At 43.8% G+C, this 16,785-nt stretch overlaps 1 protein-coding gene across 5 annotated transcripts in view; it reads left to right on the top strand.

Moving 5' to 3' along the window:
- CYFIP2 (cytoplasmic FMR1 interacting protein 2) overlaps positions 1-15,907 on the top strand; it is a 127,104-nt gene extending 111,197 nt beyond the window's left edge. For all 5 annotated transcript variants that reach the window (XM_009450053.5, XM_009450055.5, XM_063811616.1 and 2 more), the window contains 5 exons: positions 5,302-5,374; positions 5,977-6,071; positions 11,875-12,113; positions 13,205-13,352; positions 15,515-15,907. In XM_009450053.5, the coding sequence (XP_009448328.2) occupies positions 5,302-5,374; positions 5,977-6,071; positions 11,875-12,113; positions 13,205-13,352; positions 15,515-15,682 (723 nt within the window). In that variant the 3' untranslated portion in view covers positions 15,683-15,907. The remainder of the gene's footprint in view (positions 1-5,301; positions 5,375-5,976; positions 6,072-11,874; positions 12,114-13,204; positions 13,353-15,514) is intronic.
- The last annotated feature ends 878 nt before the right edge of the window (positions 15,908-16,785 follow it).

A 16,785-nucleotide genomic window follows, 5' to 3' on the forward strand; every position in this document is an offset into this window, starting at 1 on the left:
GCCCACCCCTCCTTCCTGTCTCACATCACTTTCCTCTAGCACTGAAAGCTTCAGTCTACCTTGGCTCTCAGCCCTGCCCTACTGTGGCCTCTTGCTTTGGGGCCTTTGCAGGTACTGTTTCCCCTTAGCTGTCCAACACTCACCCCTGGCTCAACTTAGCATCCTTCTTCAGAAAGTCTTCCCTATCATCCTCCCCAAAAGTCTGAATTGGTTGCTCCTCTTTGCATCCCCATAGACCCCAGGCATACCCCAATTGTAGCACTTACTAGAATTGCCCATTCTAGTTTTGACTTATTTTGTCATCATCTTAGTAAGGGTTGTGCATCTGGTCTCCCTCACCTACTCCAGCACCTTGCAGAAAGCCTTGTGCCTATTATTTGCTATATAAATGAAAGAATGACAATCTCTGGCTCAGCCTCTATTCAAGTCAGAATGAAAGTCTTCAGAATTTGGTACAACCTTGTTAGGTATCTAGATCCCATTATACACATGTTCTCTATATTCTTGCTGGCCTCTCATATCATGCCAATGAGAAAAATATAGAGAACGTGCAGGTCCTGCACATGGGTTGTCCCTGAAGAAGATTCTCAATCAATGTTTACATGAGATGTGGGTCACTGCCCTGGTCCTCCATCAGCAGCTCAGATTTCAGGACCCTGGGCTAGATAAGACAGCCCAATCTGCAGATGGCTTAGTGGAAGCCCTGAATGAATAAGAGCTCTGGTAAGTTTTTAAAAAGCAAAGGCACTGTGGGCTGGAGGGGCTTGGAAGACTCCTAGAAGGTAAAACTTCAATGGGGCTTTATGGGATGGATAAGACTGGGTAGAAAACTTTGGGTGGGGGTAAGAGGGTCAGGGAAGAAGGAATTTGTGGGTACAAACTGACATGAGTGGTCTAATTATAGACTTGGAATCACATCAGCAGATTTATAAAAATTAGTCCATCTGCAAAGAAATTATTTAAGCCAATTCAGGATTGAGGCTACCTCTGGAAGTTGGGAATAAAGGTATCAGTAATTTCCTATTTCTTTGCACAGAAGGAGGTAGGCTCAGACTCTTGTTCTTCTTCAAACTGCATATATACCACAGTTTAAAGAATGTTAGTTGCTATAACCAAAAACCCATTAAGTCAACAAATGATATGATCCTGTCAGATGTGAGTGAGGCTGAAGTTTCTTAGGTGTTAAGATTTTAAGTGATTTTCTGTTTCTATTCTTGATAACTTTGCAATTTAATGACATGTATATATAATGAAGGGGGAAAGTCAGGCTTCCCAAGGCTTTGGCTGCATTGGCTGCCGTGGAAAAACAATGGATGTCGAAGTGAAGTGGCTCCTGGATCGAAATGTCAGCCTTACTGCTTATTTAAGCATCTGTGTGCGGACCTAGTTAGGAAAGTTCACCTTACTACCAGCCTTGATGTCTTTGTCCACAGGATGGGGACAGTGAGCCCTATCTCACAGGGCTGTCCAGAAGCATAAAGCAGGCGACTGACAGAAAGCAAATAGCTCATTCATTAGTGCTCAGTAATGTTCATTGCCTCTCCTTCTCTAAAGAGAAAAGTGGTTGTATTTTACAGACTCTTGGTTCTAGAGACTTGGAGACCATTTAATCCAGCCTCTTCATTTTGTTCAAGTTGCTAATTGCACATTATAACTTAATTCCATTAAGTTCTTAATTGCACATTATAACAAATCAAATACTACAGATGAGCTTTTGATGAAAAACATCCTACTTGGCTCTACTGCACCTCTGCCCACCTGCATTCCCAATTCCCAGGGCAGCCTATCCTGTTTCCAGTTCTTCCAGTTACCTCCATAACACTCATGAGGGTAACCTATTTCTTAATTAGCAACTTTAGACAATACTTACTGACTCCCTACTTGGAAAGATGAGATTTTATCTCATTTATCTCTCTCCCTCTCTTCCTTTCAAAATTTGATTATATTACTGCTTCTGTTGTTTTCTCTTGTCATATCTATATGATTATAGATAATATACTTACACCTCTACTGCTGCTTTTGGTAACAGGATTTAGTATCTTGACTCCTTTCCATGAAAGGACAAAAGACTGAGGAAATTACCCCATAAATTAAACTTAAATGAAAGGAGCCAATTCCTTAAGAGACACAAACCGCCAAAACTCACTTAAAAATTGATAAGCTGAATAGTGCTGTATCTATTAAAGAAATATCATTCCTACTTATAAAAAAAAACTTCCAACAAAAAAAAACTCCCAACTCTGTCTCTACAAAAAAATTAGCCAGGTTGGTGGCACTTACCTGTAGTCCCAGCTATTCAGGAGGCTGAGATGGGAGGATCACCTAAACCCAGAAGGTCAAGACTAGTGAGCCATGATTACACTACTGCATTCCAGCCCAGGCAAGGGAGCAAGACCCTGTCTCAAAAAAAAAAAAAAAAAAAAAAAACCCACACCAGACGCAGATGGTTTCACTTGTGAATTCCATCAAATATTTAAGGAGGAAATAGTACCAATTCTACATGGTCTCCTCTGTAACCGCCCAGCGGGTTCGCCTTGCCCACCGCCCAGACAGAGCCCATTTATCCAGACAGGGGAATTGCAAGGGACAAAGAGTAATGCATGCAAAGCTGGCCGTGCAGGAGACTGGAGTTTCATTATTACTCAAATCAGTCTCCTTGAGCATTCGGGAATCAGATAATTTAAATAATTTAATTATTTAAAGATAATTTGACAGGTAGGAGCTTAGGAAGCGTGGAGTGCTGATTGATCAGGTTGGAGATGGAATCATAGAGGGTCGAAGTGAGTTTCTCCTGCTGTTTTCTGTTCCTGGGTGAGATGGCAGAACTCCTTGAGCCAGATTACCAGTCTGGATGGTGTCAGCTGATCCACTGGAGTGCAGGGTCTGCAAAATATCTCAAGCACTGATCTTGGGTTTTACAATAATGATGTTATCACCAGGGGCAATTGGGGAGGTTCAGACTCTTGGAGCCAGAGGCTGCGTGACCCCTAAACTGTAATTTCTAATCTTGTAGCTAATTTGTTAGTCCTGCAAAGGCGGACTGGTCCTCAGGCAAGAAAGGGGTCTTTTCAGGAAAGGGCTATGATCAATTTTGTTTCAGAGACAAACCATGAACTGAATTCATTCCCCAAGTTAGTCCGGCCTCTGCCCAGGAGTGAACAAGAACAGCTTCCAGGTTAGAAGCAAAATGAGGTTCATCAGGTCTGATTTCTTTCACTGTCATAATGTCCCGTGTTATAATTTTGGAAAGGTGGTTTTGTCTCCAAAAAATACAAACAAGGGGAACTCTCCCCATCTTTTGAGGTCAACATTACCCTAATACCAAAACCTAAGGCATTTGAAAATAAAACTACAAATCAGTATCCTTCATGAATACAGAGCAAAAATCCTCAACAAAATGTTAGCAAATAAAATCGAGCAATACATCAAAAGGATAATATAATCAAGTGGGTTTATTTCAGGTATGCAAGGCTGACTCATCATTCAAAAATCATCCAATGTAATTCACCATGTGAATATGAAAGATTAGCCTGAATGATCAGTAAGCAAAGTTTTCAGGTTATATGATGAATCAAAGGATCTAAGCTTAGACATAGCAATGAAGGCCAGGTTATGGGATTTGCTAGAAAGGAAGGAAACAAACACCTCACTTAAGAAAGGAGGAAAGGGCCGTGCGCAGTGGCTCACACCTGTAATCCCAGCACTTGGGTAGGCCAAGGCAGGCAGATCACCTGAGGTCAGGAGTTTGAGACCAGCCTGGCCAACATGGCAAAACCCCATCTCTACTAAAAATACAAAAATAGAAAATGATAAACAGAGTGAAATAATACGGACCTATATATCCGACCACCAGCTTAAGAAAGAAAACATTGTAAATAGAATAAAAATTGTGTTTTTCCACCACATACTACCTTGCCCTCCCTTTCCACTGAGACATAACCACTACTCTGGATTTGGTAGTTCTCACTCCCACGAATTTCTTTATTACTTTACTTTGTACATATGTATCACTGAACAATACATATCATTATTGTACATGTTTTTAGATGTAAATAAATGCTATCATATTGTAGGTATGATAAAAAAAAAAATTAGCCAGGCATGATGGCGAGCGCCTGTAGTCTCAGCTACTCAGGAGGCTGAGGCAGGAGTAATCGCTTGAATACAAGAGGCAGAGGCTGCAGTGAGCCGAGATCATACCACTGCACTCCAGCCTGGGCAACAGAATGAGACTCCGTTTCACAAAAAAAAAAAAAAAAAGGGTGGGGGGGAAGTTTCCCCTCTGGATAAGAAACTGAGAATGACAGTCAGATCAGGCTCCTGTGAGGGGACTGCAGAGTGTTCTTCCTCTGGTAGCCTCATTTCTAGGACTGATCTGCAGTTAAACCGGAGTTGGGGCTCCCCTCTTGAACAGCTGGCCTTTCAGAGTCCTGGATTGGCAGTGTTCCATCCATGCCCGGGGTAGAAGAAGGCAAGGACACCTGCAATCTTGATTTTCTCAGATGCTTAGAATCCCAAAGTGTCAGAGTTTGAAATGGAGCCTGGATCCTACCGAATCCAAATGCCCATAGTTGAAGAGAAAGCAAACCCCGGCAGAGGATGGCTTCTCCAGACTCCTTCCCTCCCCTTTGTTCTGAAATCCAGGGATTGTGAGCATGTCCCAGGACAGTAAGCCCATGAGACCCTATCTCCCGTCTTGCCCTAACCAAGCTTCCCCTCCAACCACTGTATGTTTGCTTTTAAGTTTATCTTTACACATAACAAATAACCATTGAAACCAATCTGGCCTGGGTTCTCGTCCCTCTTTTCTTGCTAGTTGATGTCTGGTGTGGAGAAAACCAATCAGACATAGGCCTTTACACAGAGTCCTAGATTTGTAGACTGGAAGACTGACCTAGCCACCTGCCTTGAGCCTACAAACCTCACAACCAAAAAGACACAGACTGAGGCCCATCATATGTTTGATTCTGTGTAATCCATCCTAATTCAACAAATTCCTGATAAGATTATAGTAAAAATGTATTGAGCTCTCATTACGTACCTGTGACTATTCCACAAAGTTATGCATTTTCTCGTTTGATCCTCACAACCCATTAAAATAGGTACTGTTCTCATCCTTATTTTGCAGATAGATAAAAAGACTCAGAGAAGCTAAGTAACTTGCCCAAGGTCACAGTGAGTAGAAGAGCCAGGATTTGAACCCAGGCCTAGCTAACTCCAGTGCTCAGGTTTTTAGGAATGAAAAATCTTCCTGGTTTAAAATGAAAATTGCTTTCTCTTTCTTTACCCCCATCTCTGCAGTCTCAGGAGGAGGTCTGCGATTTGCTCCATGCCGCACCCTTCCAAAACATCTTGCCTAGAGTCTACATCAAAGGTAAGAAACCACTACAGCAGCTGAATAGCCAACTGGCGTTTGAACCTTATTCTCACTTCCTAATCGCAGTCAACTCAGATCTAGTCAGCAAGGGGGAAGGTTAAAGCTTTGGACACCTATTGAATAGCCACAGAATCACGAATTGGAAGATGGACCTAGCCACCTGCATTGAGCCTGCTGACCTCATGACCAACCAGACAGACTCTGAGGCCTATTATCTTTGATTCTGTCATTCATTCAAATTCTTCAACAAATTCCTTATAAGATTATAGAAATGACACTCCAGGCCCTGTCCCTTGTTCCTTCTAACATATCTCTAGTATAGTGATATCTAGACTTGGAATTTAAATATATATATTAATATATTAAACCACTATACTAGAGATATTCTAGAAGGCAGACGATTCCATTCTTGGACAAATCATAGAACATTTTTCCTTGTAAAAACTACTCACACTTTCCAGAACGAAGGAGAGCAGTTCCACACACTCCATCCCATTTTTGGAATGCAGATACATCATCAGGTCCTTTGGGAGTTTTTCCTTCCCCAGTTGCCCCGTGTTCCCTGAGTCTCATTTTCTGCTCTGCGACTCCTTTTGCAGAGGGGGAGCGCCTGGAGGTCCGGATGAAACGTCTGGAAGCCAAGTATGCCCCGCTCCACCTGGTCCCTCTGATCGAGCGGCTGGGGACCCCTCAGGTACCAATCTTATATAATAAATGGGCTCTGATCACTGACAGGAACTTGAGAGCATTTGACCAAACCCCCTCATTGTACAGGTCAGAAAACTGAGGCTCAGAGAAGGGAAGACAATGTCCAATACCCAAAAACTGGTTAATATTAATAGCAACAGCAGGTCTGGAATGAGATTTGCTGACTCTCAGGCCTGAGTGTTTCTTCTGTAGCCTGTATCATGTATCCTGCCAACAAGTCGTCTGCTTATTTAAACAAGTATCTACTGTGTCCCTGCTAGATATCAAGAATCTGTTACTTTGCCTCTGAAAATTAAAACTCCACATACTCTGTGAGCCAGCAGTTCACTTCTGGATATTTTTGCTAAAGAAACACTTAATGGAACACTAGATGCTTATGTAACATTGTTTGTTAAAGCAAAAACTAGAAACAACCCAAACATCTAATAGTAAAGCATTGATTAAATAAAATGCCAGGTTATTGCATATCACGTATGTACTTAATACATAATGAAAAGGCAAAATTAGATCTTGATGCATCAGTGTGGATAGATCATAGGCACAGTCAATTGGATGAAGCAAGTTGCACTACAGTTCACGCAGGATGATGGCTTTTTTTAAATGCACACAACAAAACCATATAAAACTCTTCTGAAAATGTCTGGAATGATGTCTACCTAGTTTATCATGGTGGCAACCTCTGAAGAGAGATGAGATAGAATAGAGTGGGAGAGGAAGAAGACTTCAGCCTTTTCTGTAGTGTTCTAACAAGGGTGAATGAGCTTATATGTTATTCTGTAATTGTTAAAAACCAGTACGAGTCACGATGAACATCAAGATGAGTAAGACAGGACCCCTGCCTTCAGAGAATTCAGATTATGCAGGGAGCAGGAAGGAAGAGAAATAGGGGGAGAGCGGAGAAACAAAAGGCATGTGCTATCTCCTTTCAAGTTGATTTCAGCAAGCTTCACATTTTGGGGGCAGGCAGGGGAAGAATTCTAGAAGAGAAACAGGATATTCTAGTGAGACAAGCCAATGCTGACTGTTTAAGAGATTTAGGATTGAAATCTGCTTTTGAACTCGCATTCCGGCGGTCCTCTTTGGTGTTCTCACCAAGGGCAAAAGGACTCAAATCCTCAGCGGAGGACAGAAGGTGGCCTCTCTTCTGGCAAAACATGGTAAGTATTTTTGGAGCACGATGCAGAGCCTCATCTGCACAGACGTCATGCTGAGGAAGCCACCCCAGCCCGGCCCCCGCATGCCACCAACCTCCTTCTGAAAACGGTGATTAAAAGCTAATCATGGGGCCGGGCGCGGTGGCTCACGCCTGTAATCCCAGCACTTTGGAAGGCCGAGGCAGGCGGATCACCTCAGGTCAGGAGGTCGAGACCAGCCTGGCCAACATGGTGAAACCCCAACTCTACCAAAAACACAAAAATTAGCCAGGCGTGGTGGCGGGCACTTGTAATCCCAGCTACTTGGGAGGCTGAGGCAGGAGAATTGCTTGAACCCAAGAGGTGGAGGCTGCAGTGAGCTGAGATCATGCCACTGCACTCCAGCCTGGGCAACAGAGCAAGACTCCGTCTCAAAAAAAAAAAAAAAAAAAAAAAGCAGCTAATGGTGGTTGGGTTCTTTGACTCACCAGAGAGAGAACTCAGATACTGTAGAGCACACACATTTTCTTTTTTGGCCTGCAGAGGCTAAACAGAGGAGATCCTCTCCAGTGATTTCCTTTTAGGGAGAAAACCCAGTGAGTGACATGTGAATGTGTCTGCTCCACTGCTGCTGTCATCCTGCAGGCATCCTGCCTCTCACTCCGAAGTCTGGCATGTGTTTCCACTTAGAGGACCGTGAATTCCTTCCCTGTTCTGGTGAACACCATTTCCTTGGGACTGATAGAAATCTCAGTCTGTCAAATGCCTAGTGTTTAGCAAATAAAAGCCTAGACATTCTGTGAGACAGGAAATGCTAGTTTTATAAGTCTCCCATTCCTCAAGAAATAGTCCAAAACTTAGTCATTCCATGAACCAAAGAAAAGTTAACAAAATATTAACTTCTGAGAAGGTTTGGGCACAGGGTACTCATAAGATATCTAGGAGGTGACAGAGGAAGTCTGCAACATATTTAAAGCCGGGAAGCTTGAGCAGTATTGCATTCTTTGCATTTGTTTGAGACAAATTGAAGTGACCTGGTTTGTTGCCCCACACTATCACCAAGAAGAAAAACTTGGGGCTGGGGGAGGTTAAAAGACAGGGATCCTTGTCCCTTCTCCACCCCTGAATTATCTAGTGCAAGCCATTTTTCTCAATCTTTATTTACCATCTATGTAATGAGATCATAGCTGCTTTACCTGCCTTTCTTGTTATCATGAGCAAATAATAGAAGCATAAGAATTCAAAAAACATTGAGGTTTTTGAGAAGGAATATTGTTACATATTCCTTCTCAAAGTTATAGAGAAGGAATATTGATGATTCCGGCACAGCTTCACAAATGTTTTCTCTATCCCCTTGTTAAACTCACATAAGAAGGGCAGAAAGAGAAATACTCCCCACTGAGGGAATAGAAAAGAAATGGATAAAAGCTGTGTTAAACACTCCCCTCCCTACATAACACCAAACTGCAAATTGAGGGTATTTGCAGGAAGCGAGCTATAAAGCACATTTTCAAAGCAAAGAGAAAATGATAGACATACCAAAAGACAAGATGTGAAAGAAAACTCACAACATAAAAAAATACAATGTTAACACACACGGAAAAGTATCTGGCCTTACCAGTAATCAGTGAAATGCACAAAGAATGAGGTAAAATTTTTAAAATTTTTCATCTCAAGTTGATGAAGACTATTTCTGAATGGAATAATTTTATTATTATTATTGAGACAGGGTCTTTGCCTGTCACCCAAGCTGGAGTGCAGTGGTGTGATCACAGCTCACTGCAGCCTCAGCCTCCCAGGCTCAAGCAATCTTCCTGCCTCAGCCTCCCGAGAAGCTGGGATGACAGGCGCACAACACCATACCTGGATAATTTTTTTTTTATTTTTATAGAGATGAGGTGTCACTATGTTGCCCAGTCTGGGATACAGGAGTATTCATGAGGGTACAAGGAACAGGCTTCACACAGGTAGATGCACACGGATCAACTTTCCTTGAGAATAGTTTGCCACTGTATAGCAGATGCCTTTTAAAATATTTATACTCATTGACCCTTCAGTTACTAAGTATTCATCCTAACAAAATGCTCAGTGGTAGCTCACACGATGTTATGTATAAGGATGGTGGGCTGGGCATGGTGGCTCACACCTGGAATCCCAGCACTTTGGGAGGCCAAGGTGGGTGGATCATGTGAGGTCAGGAGTTCAAGACCAGCCTGGCCAACATGGTGAAACCCCATCTCTACTAAAAATGCAAAAATTAGTCAGGCATGGTGGCCCACGCCTGTGATCCCAGATACTCAGGAGGCTGAGGCAGGAGAATGGCTTGAACCCGGAAGGTAGAGGTTGCAGTAAGCCGAGATTGCGCCACTGCACTCTGGCCTGGACAGCAGAGTGAGACTCTGTCTCGAAGATTTAAAAAAAAAAAAAAAAAAGGATGGTGTCTTTAGAATTGTTCATAATTGTGAGTTTGTAAACAATTTAAGATAACCAAGTATATACGACTAAATGAATTATATCAATGACCATTAAATGTAGTCATTCCTTCACAATATTGAAAGAAATAAGTTGAAGTTACTGATATATTAAGAAAAAAGCAACATAGTAATATGACTCAAATTGTTAAATATACATGTATACATTCACATACCTAAACAAATCATACATATTTTAAGAATGCTCATCTCTGGGTAATGAGGTTTATGAAATATTTTTATTTTCTTAGAACTTTTTTTTTCTTTTTTCCTAACCACTAGGCCACCAGGAAAGGACAAACACTTTTCAAAGGAAAGGGAGAAAGCTCCTGTGTCAGTCAAGGCCCTTTTCATTGGCTGTAGTGGGTGGGGGGCACCAGAGTTCAAAGTCTGTCTGCAGATTGATAACCTCAGTTGCCAGTTTTTCTATTCCCCCTTCCAGGACTGTCTGACCCTGAGGACTGATTCAAATTAACCAAATGCACAGTAGATTAATTAGTAAACCAGAACTTTGCATTAATTTGCAAAATATTCATGGCTTGAGAAGAAATTGGGGTCTTTTATTTACTGAGTGTCTCCCCTGTACCAGACATTCTCTTTCTGAAATGGGGAGCCCTTTCTGGGGCCAAATAGAACAGAGTAAGAACAAATAAAGAGAATACAAACAGACTCAAACACAGGCTCAGGATTTTTTTTTTTTTTTAACACAAGAGATATTTTTAGCTAACTATGGCAATCTGAGCAGTTCCCTCTCTGTTCCTGCCAATGAAATCAGGATGAGTCACCGGGAATCAGGGTTCCCTCTCCTTCGTGTTTAAAACACACATTGGCAAGCTACTTCTCCAATTCATCTTTTTCCTAGATTTCTTTCAGTTGGTAGTTGTCATGACAACTATACTCATGGTCCACATTTATAAGAGACTCCTGCATTGATGTCTCCTGATTTCCTTCCCTTCATGGATTCACTTAAAGGTCACCCTCTCTTCCTGGGGGCCTCCAGGGAGTGAGCTTCCGGGGTAGGTCAGGCAGGTGCCTCCCAGCCACCCTGTAAAATGGCTCCTTGGTGAAACCTCCCACTGGGGAGCTGATCCCATAAGTCCCCTTCTGTGGATCTCTCAGTGTGAGAAGCCTGCCTTTTTTAGCTTTGTTCACAGATTTGGAGACCTTACTTTAACCTCAGATTTTAACATTTACCTTACTTTGCAGATAGCTTTCAGGACCTCTACCCCTACATGTTTTGACTCATAACATGTGTAGTAATGTGTTTTGACATCTAGTCTGTCTATCCAGCTGCTTATTAGATATGCAGTAGCCAGAACCCAGATGAAAAGCCAGTTTACATTATTAATAGAGGTCATTTGTAACTGTCAAAGAAGCACTTCTAGAGGAAATAATTATCTGAAATCATGGGCAAGTTTTAAAAGTAACATATGCTCATTGTAGCACATTCAACTGTACAGAAGTATTTAAAGTCAAGAGTGACAATCCCACTCACTTCTCCAAGCCCATCTGTTCCCACAACTGATGTTAGTCCTTCTAAAATATGCTTTACACACACACATCACACATACTTTCGTCTGTGTGATTGTACATTGTCAATGTTTTTAAGTAGAATTGTAGTATACATTCATTTCTGCAATTTGTTCTATTTACAACTTAACCAATAGATCTAGACTACTGGGTCAAGTGTGAGCTTTAACACTCACTGGCTGCCTCTCTGAACCTTAGTTTCTTCGTCTGTAAAATGGGGACAGTAATGGCATCTACCTCATGGGATGGAATGGACTCAATACCTATCAAGTGTTTAGAACAGGGCCTGCTTTATTACCCACACTCAGAAAGCATAAGCTAGTAGTAATTATAGTAGAAGCAGTAGTACTACTAGTAGTATCATGTCAGTCTTTTCAATGGCTATCCAGAATTCATTATGTGGGTAAATCATAATTTTAAAAATTAATCCGCTACTGATGGTGCCTGGATTTTACTTAACACCAGTAAGACTTACCATGAAACTTCCCTGCTGTTGCATTCAGGATCATCAATTTTGTGCCCTGCTCTGAACAAGACCAGTTCTGGTGAACGAATTTCAGGTGCAGCCAGCTCCAGAGTTCGGGAATCTGTGGTGGGAGGTGACAGATGGGCTCTGAGATGTGGATAGAAGGTGTATGTGCCCTTCTGTTTCCAGCAAATCGCCATTGCTCGCGAGGGTGACCTCCTGACCAAGGAGCGGCTGTGCTGTGGCCTGTCCATGTTCGAGGTCATCCTGACCCGCATTCGGAGCTACCTGCAGGACCCCATCTGGCGGGGCCCACCGCCCACCAATGGCGTCATGCACGTCGATGAGTGTGTGGAGTTCCACCGGCTGTGGAGCGCCATGCAGTTCGTGTACTGCATCCCTGTGGGAACCAACGAGTTCACAGCTGAGTGAGTACCCCCCAGAGAAGGCAGGGTTACCCCCAACCTGCCTGTGCTCCTGCAAGTCATGGGGCTGCCAGAGTTCAGCCAGAAACGTGGGCAGGGGGTGGGGGTGGTTGGCCAACAACTACTTTGTTGAGTGTGTTGAGCTGACTGCATTGGCAAGAAAGAGCCCAGTAAGGGTTTGATAGTAAGACCCTCACTGCCTGCCTCACCCCCACTACACTGTACTACTGGAAAATGAGGAGCCTTTAGGAGTCCTTAGAGCAGACAGCAGAGCTAGTTCTTCCTGCCCTCACCCAGCTACATGTCGAGGACAGAGTGGAAGGGCAGACAAGGCCTCCCCTCCAGCAGCCAAGAGCTCTAGGAAAAAGGCGTGGTGGGGAGAGGAGGCTTCCTGGAGAAAGTGGTGTTGATGAAGCTGTTTCAGAGCAGCGCTAGCCTGTAGGCTTCCAGTACAGTGATGGGGAACTGGGGACACCTGCCCGGGTTGGGGCTGCTGCTTGAGGACAAAAGAGACAGCCAAAGGATGACTCTACTGCCATCCAAATTGCCTAGGTCTCTTGGGAGTTGGGGGCCAGGCCTCTTGAGAGTTGGAGCTTTGTCAGAACCAAAAGGACTCAGCCTCAACCCCAGCAGCATCTGCCCACCATGGCCTGTCCCTTCCCTTTCAGCCTGCTTCTGGCCAGTTGGCCTCCTGGTTTGAAATGGCCCCTCACCTGCTAGGTGTTCTTTTAGCTCCTTTAGAGAGTCAAGACAGATTCTCCTTTGACCTGCACGGAGTAATCAGCCACATACATCTCAACAGCTGGGTGGGTTTTTCCTTGCAAATTCAGAGCTTCTTTAGAGTTGATTTTTTTTTTTTACATTAGTGATGCAAATGTAATTTGTGGCCGGAAGGACTTATGACATAACTACCATCCCTGCAACTAATGAACCCACCCTCACAGCTTCCTTTGTACCCATTTTATAGGTTAAGAGACTTGGCCCAAAGACAGGCCTGCTTAGTAGCTGTACTCCTGGCCCAAGATGAGGCTCCTTCCCTCCCTGCCCTCCTCCCCGCACCTCTCACTCCAGCTGCTTCCTCCCCCTGCTCCCAGGCAGTGTTTCGGCGATGGCTTGAACTGGGCTGGTTGCTCCATCATCGTCCTGCTGGGCCAGCAGCGTCGCTTCGACCTGTTCGACTTCTGTTACCACCTGCTAAAAGTGCAGAGGCAGGACGGGAAGGATGAAATCATTAAGAATGTGGTAAGCAGGCTGGTGGCTAAGGCCTGGGAGGTGGGACTGGGCTGACAACCAGGCTTTTACCAGAAAAGCAAACAAGGAGGAGCTGCTTGTGAAGGCCAGCTCCCCACATGGCAAGTACAAAGATACTATAGGCTGGGGACCTGCTTAGAGGAAGTCGTGAGGTCGTGAGTCACCCACTCATCACCTACTGCCATGAATCACTTCACCCCGAAGGGCAGGGCTGGGCTCCAGACCGGGAGCACATCTTCCCTGTCCCAATCAGACTCTGCTGATGCCAGTTTCTCACCTGTACAAATATTCACCAAATACCAGAGTTGTACGGGGCACCTGGATGGGATAGGTACTGGCGTGGGGTGAGCCAGGCTGCTGTGGGAAGGGAGAGAAGGACCCTTAAACCAGGCTGAGGGCAGAGAAAGCTTCCCAGGAGAGGGAGGCTGTGTCTGGGCTGAGTCCAGAATGGCCCGCAGCAAAGAACCAAGCAGCAAAGGTGGTATGGGGCGGGTAGGATGCTCCAGACAGCAACGGTGACAGCAGAGGCACTGAGGCAGGAAGGCGGATCGAAGGGTGGGTCTCAGGGACCCAGTGAGAGGAGAGAGAGGTAAGAGCCACCTCACAAAGGGATTTTTTAAAAAATACACATAAAATCGTTTCAATGGTAATTTTCAGTATATGATTCAGTGGCATGAAGTACACAAGTATTGTACAATCATTCCCAACATCCACCTCCAGAGATTTTTCATCTTCCCCAACTGAAACTCCGGGCCCATTAAAAAATAACTCCATTTTCTCCCCAGCCGCTGGTAACCATCATTCTACTTTATGCATTTGACTACTCTAGGTACCTCATATAAATAGAATCACACAGTATTTGTCTTTTCGTGACTGGCTTATTTTAGTTAGGATGTCCTCAAGGTTCATCCATGTTGTAGTGTCCAAACTTCCATCCTTTTTATGGCTGTATAATATTGCATTGTGTATATAGACCACGTTGTGTTTGTCCACTCAGGTTGCTGTCACCTTTTGGGTATTTTTGAAAATGGTTAATTTTGGCTACCATGAAACATGGGTGTACAAATAACTCTACAAATTTCTGCTTTCCATTCTTTTGAGTATATACCTGGACGTGGAATTGCTGGATCGTATGGTAATTCTATGTTTAATTTTTTTAGAAACTGCCATTCTGTTTTCCATAGTGGCTGCACAATTTTACATTCCCACCAGCAGTACACAAGAGTTCCAATTTCTCCACATCCTCATCAGCACTTATTCTTTAATAATAGTCATCCTGAGGGGTGAAAAAGTTATCTTGTTGTGATTTTGATTTGAATTTCCCTAATGACTGTCACTGCTGAGTGCTATATTCATGTGTTATTGGCCATTTGTATATCTTCTTTGGAAAAATGTCTATTCAAGTCCTTTGTCCATTTTTTTAATTGAGTCATTTTTGTTGAGTTGAAGTTCTTTACATATTCTAGATATTACTTATCTGATATAATTTGTGATTATTTTCTATTTTTTTGGTTGCCTTTTCATTCTCATGGTGTCCCTTTGATGCATGAAAGTTTTCAATTTTGATGTAGTGCAACTTTTTGCCTTTGCTTTTGATGTCATACCCCAAGATATTATTGCCAAATCCAACATCATGAAAATTTTTCCCCTATATTCTCTTTTAAGAATTTCAGTTTAATCTCATGGTTATGTCTCTGATCCATTCTGAGTTAATTTTTTGTATATGGTATAAGGTAAGCGTCCATTGTTATTTTTTGTGTGGGTATCCATATTTCCCAGCACCTTTTGTTGAAAAGGCTGTTTCCCCCATTGAACAGTCTTGGCACCCTTGTTGAAAATCATTTGATCATATGTGTAATAGTGTATTTCTGGGCTCTCTATTCTGTTTTATTCATCTGTACATCTACCTTTTTACCAGTGCCACACTGTTGTTGATTATTGTAGCTCTGTAGATCGTTTTAAAACTTGGAGAGGGTTTTTATGGTCCAGTTAACACTTGATTGCCAGATCCAGGGGATTCCATAAAAGGACTTTAAGAAAGTGACATGATCACTGATGCAGGGGACCCTGGACCTCACTGACTTCTCCTGTTACTCCCTCCTTCCACCCCCACTTTGTCCTGCCCTAACTTGAACATCCCCTTCCTTCTGTAGCCCCTGAAGAAGATGGCCGACCGGATCAGGAAGTATCAGATCTTGAACAATGAGGTTTTTGCCATCCTGAACAAGTACATGAAGTCCGTGGAGACAGACAGTTCCACTGTGGAGCATGTGCGCTGCTTCCAGCCGCCCATCCACCAGTCCTTGGCCACCACTTGCTAAGCAGAAGATCCTGCAGACCCTTATCTGGAGGAGGAAGAGAAGCAGGAGAGAGAAAGCCACAGCCAGCCTGCCATAGGATCCAACTGGACAACGTGTGGGATGGACCTGGAAACAAGCACCTCCCCAAACACATCACCACTCCCTAGGGCGGGGCCTGTGCATGCTCTCCCATGACATCTCCATGCTGGTTTCTCCATAGCATAAATGAAAAAAAGAAAAAGTAAACAGGGCAGTGTGTGCTTTTTCTTTTCTCCCCCCTCAACTATATTAAGAACTCCTAGTTTCACCCTTTCTCCATCCCATCATCCCACCTATCTGTGGTTGCTTCCCAAGACCTCCTCCCAAGATAGACATCTCCTACCCAGTGCCCTTGTGTGACCCCAGGACTCAAGTCTCAGACTGTGAACAGATGTGGCCATGCCCAGAGACGCCAGCCTGGCCAGAAGGGCATGCCTCAGCTTACTACTTCATCTCTCCTGGTTCCCTCCCTGCAGTGCCCCGGGTGTCATCTTCTCCCACTCTGGGTACCAGGGATTCTACACCACATAGGCTTCCCAAAGCCCCATTCTAACTCCCCTCTCTCAGGGACGCCCTAGAGAGAGGTCCAAAAAGCATTCACAGCTGTATCACACTCTATGCAGAGGTGGGGTAGGAGACTGATCAGGCCTGCTGTGGGGAAGCAGTATGTATGAACACAGCCAGAAATGTCATAGTCCAAACAGGATGCTTTCAGGCCATCTCAGCTGCTTGATGGTGAGATGGTTCCCTTATTCCTTCAGGAAAGGCTTAGCATTGGGCCACATAGGGGAAGCAGCTTTGAACAAATCAGTCATAGCACTGCCTATAGCATTAGCCAGTGACCAAATTAGGGACAACTTCTTGGCACAGAATTGCTTATCAAGGAACATTTCCACAAGAAAGAAAATATTAAGGGGTTATTTCCACAGAGGCCCAAAACGTCTTGGAAACACAGAGGTGAGGAGGAGGAATAGTAATTGTCAATGAGCTTTTAATACCAAGATACACCCCCTGCCCCCAAAGAAGAGTCCTCTTTTAGGGAATCAGAACCTTCATTGTCCTAGAAGCTGAAAGATTCTTGGAAC

Source organism: Pan troglodytes, chromosome 4 (genome assembly GCF_028858775.2).
Source record: "Pan troglodytes isolate AG18354 chromosome 4, NHGRI_mPanTro3-v2.0_pri, whole genome shotgun sequence".
Lineage (NCBI taxonomy): Eukaryota > Metazoa > Chordata > Mammalia > Primates > Hominidae > Pan > Pan troglodytes.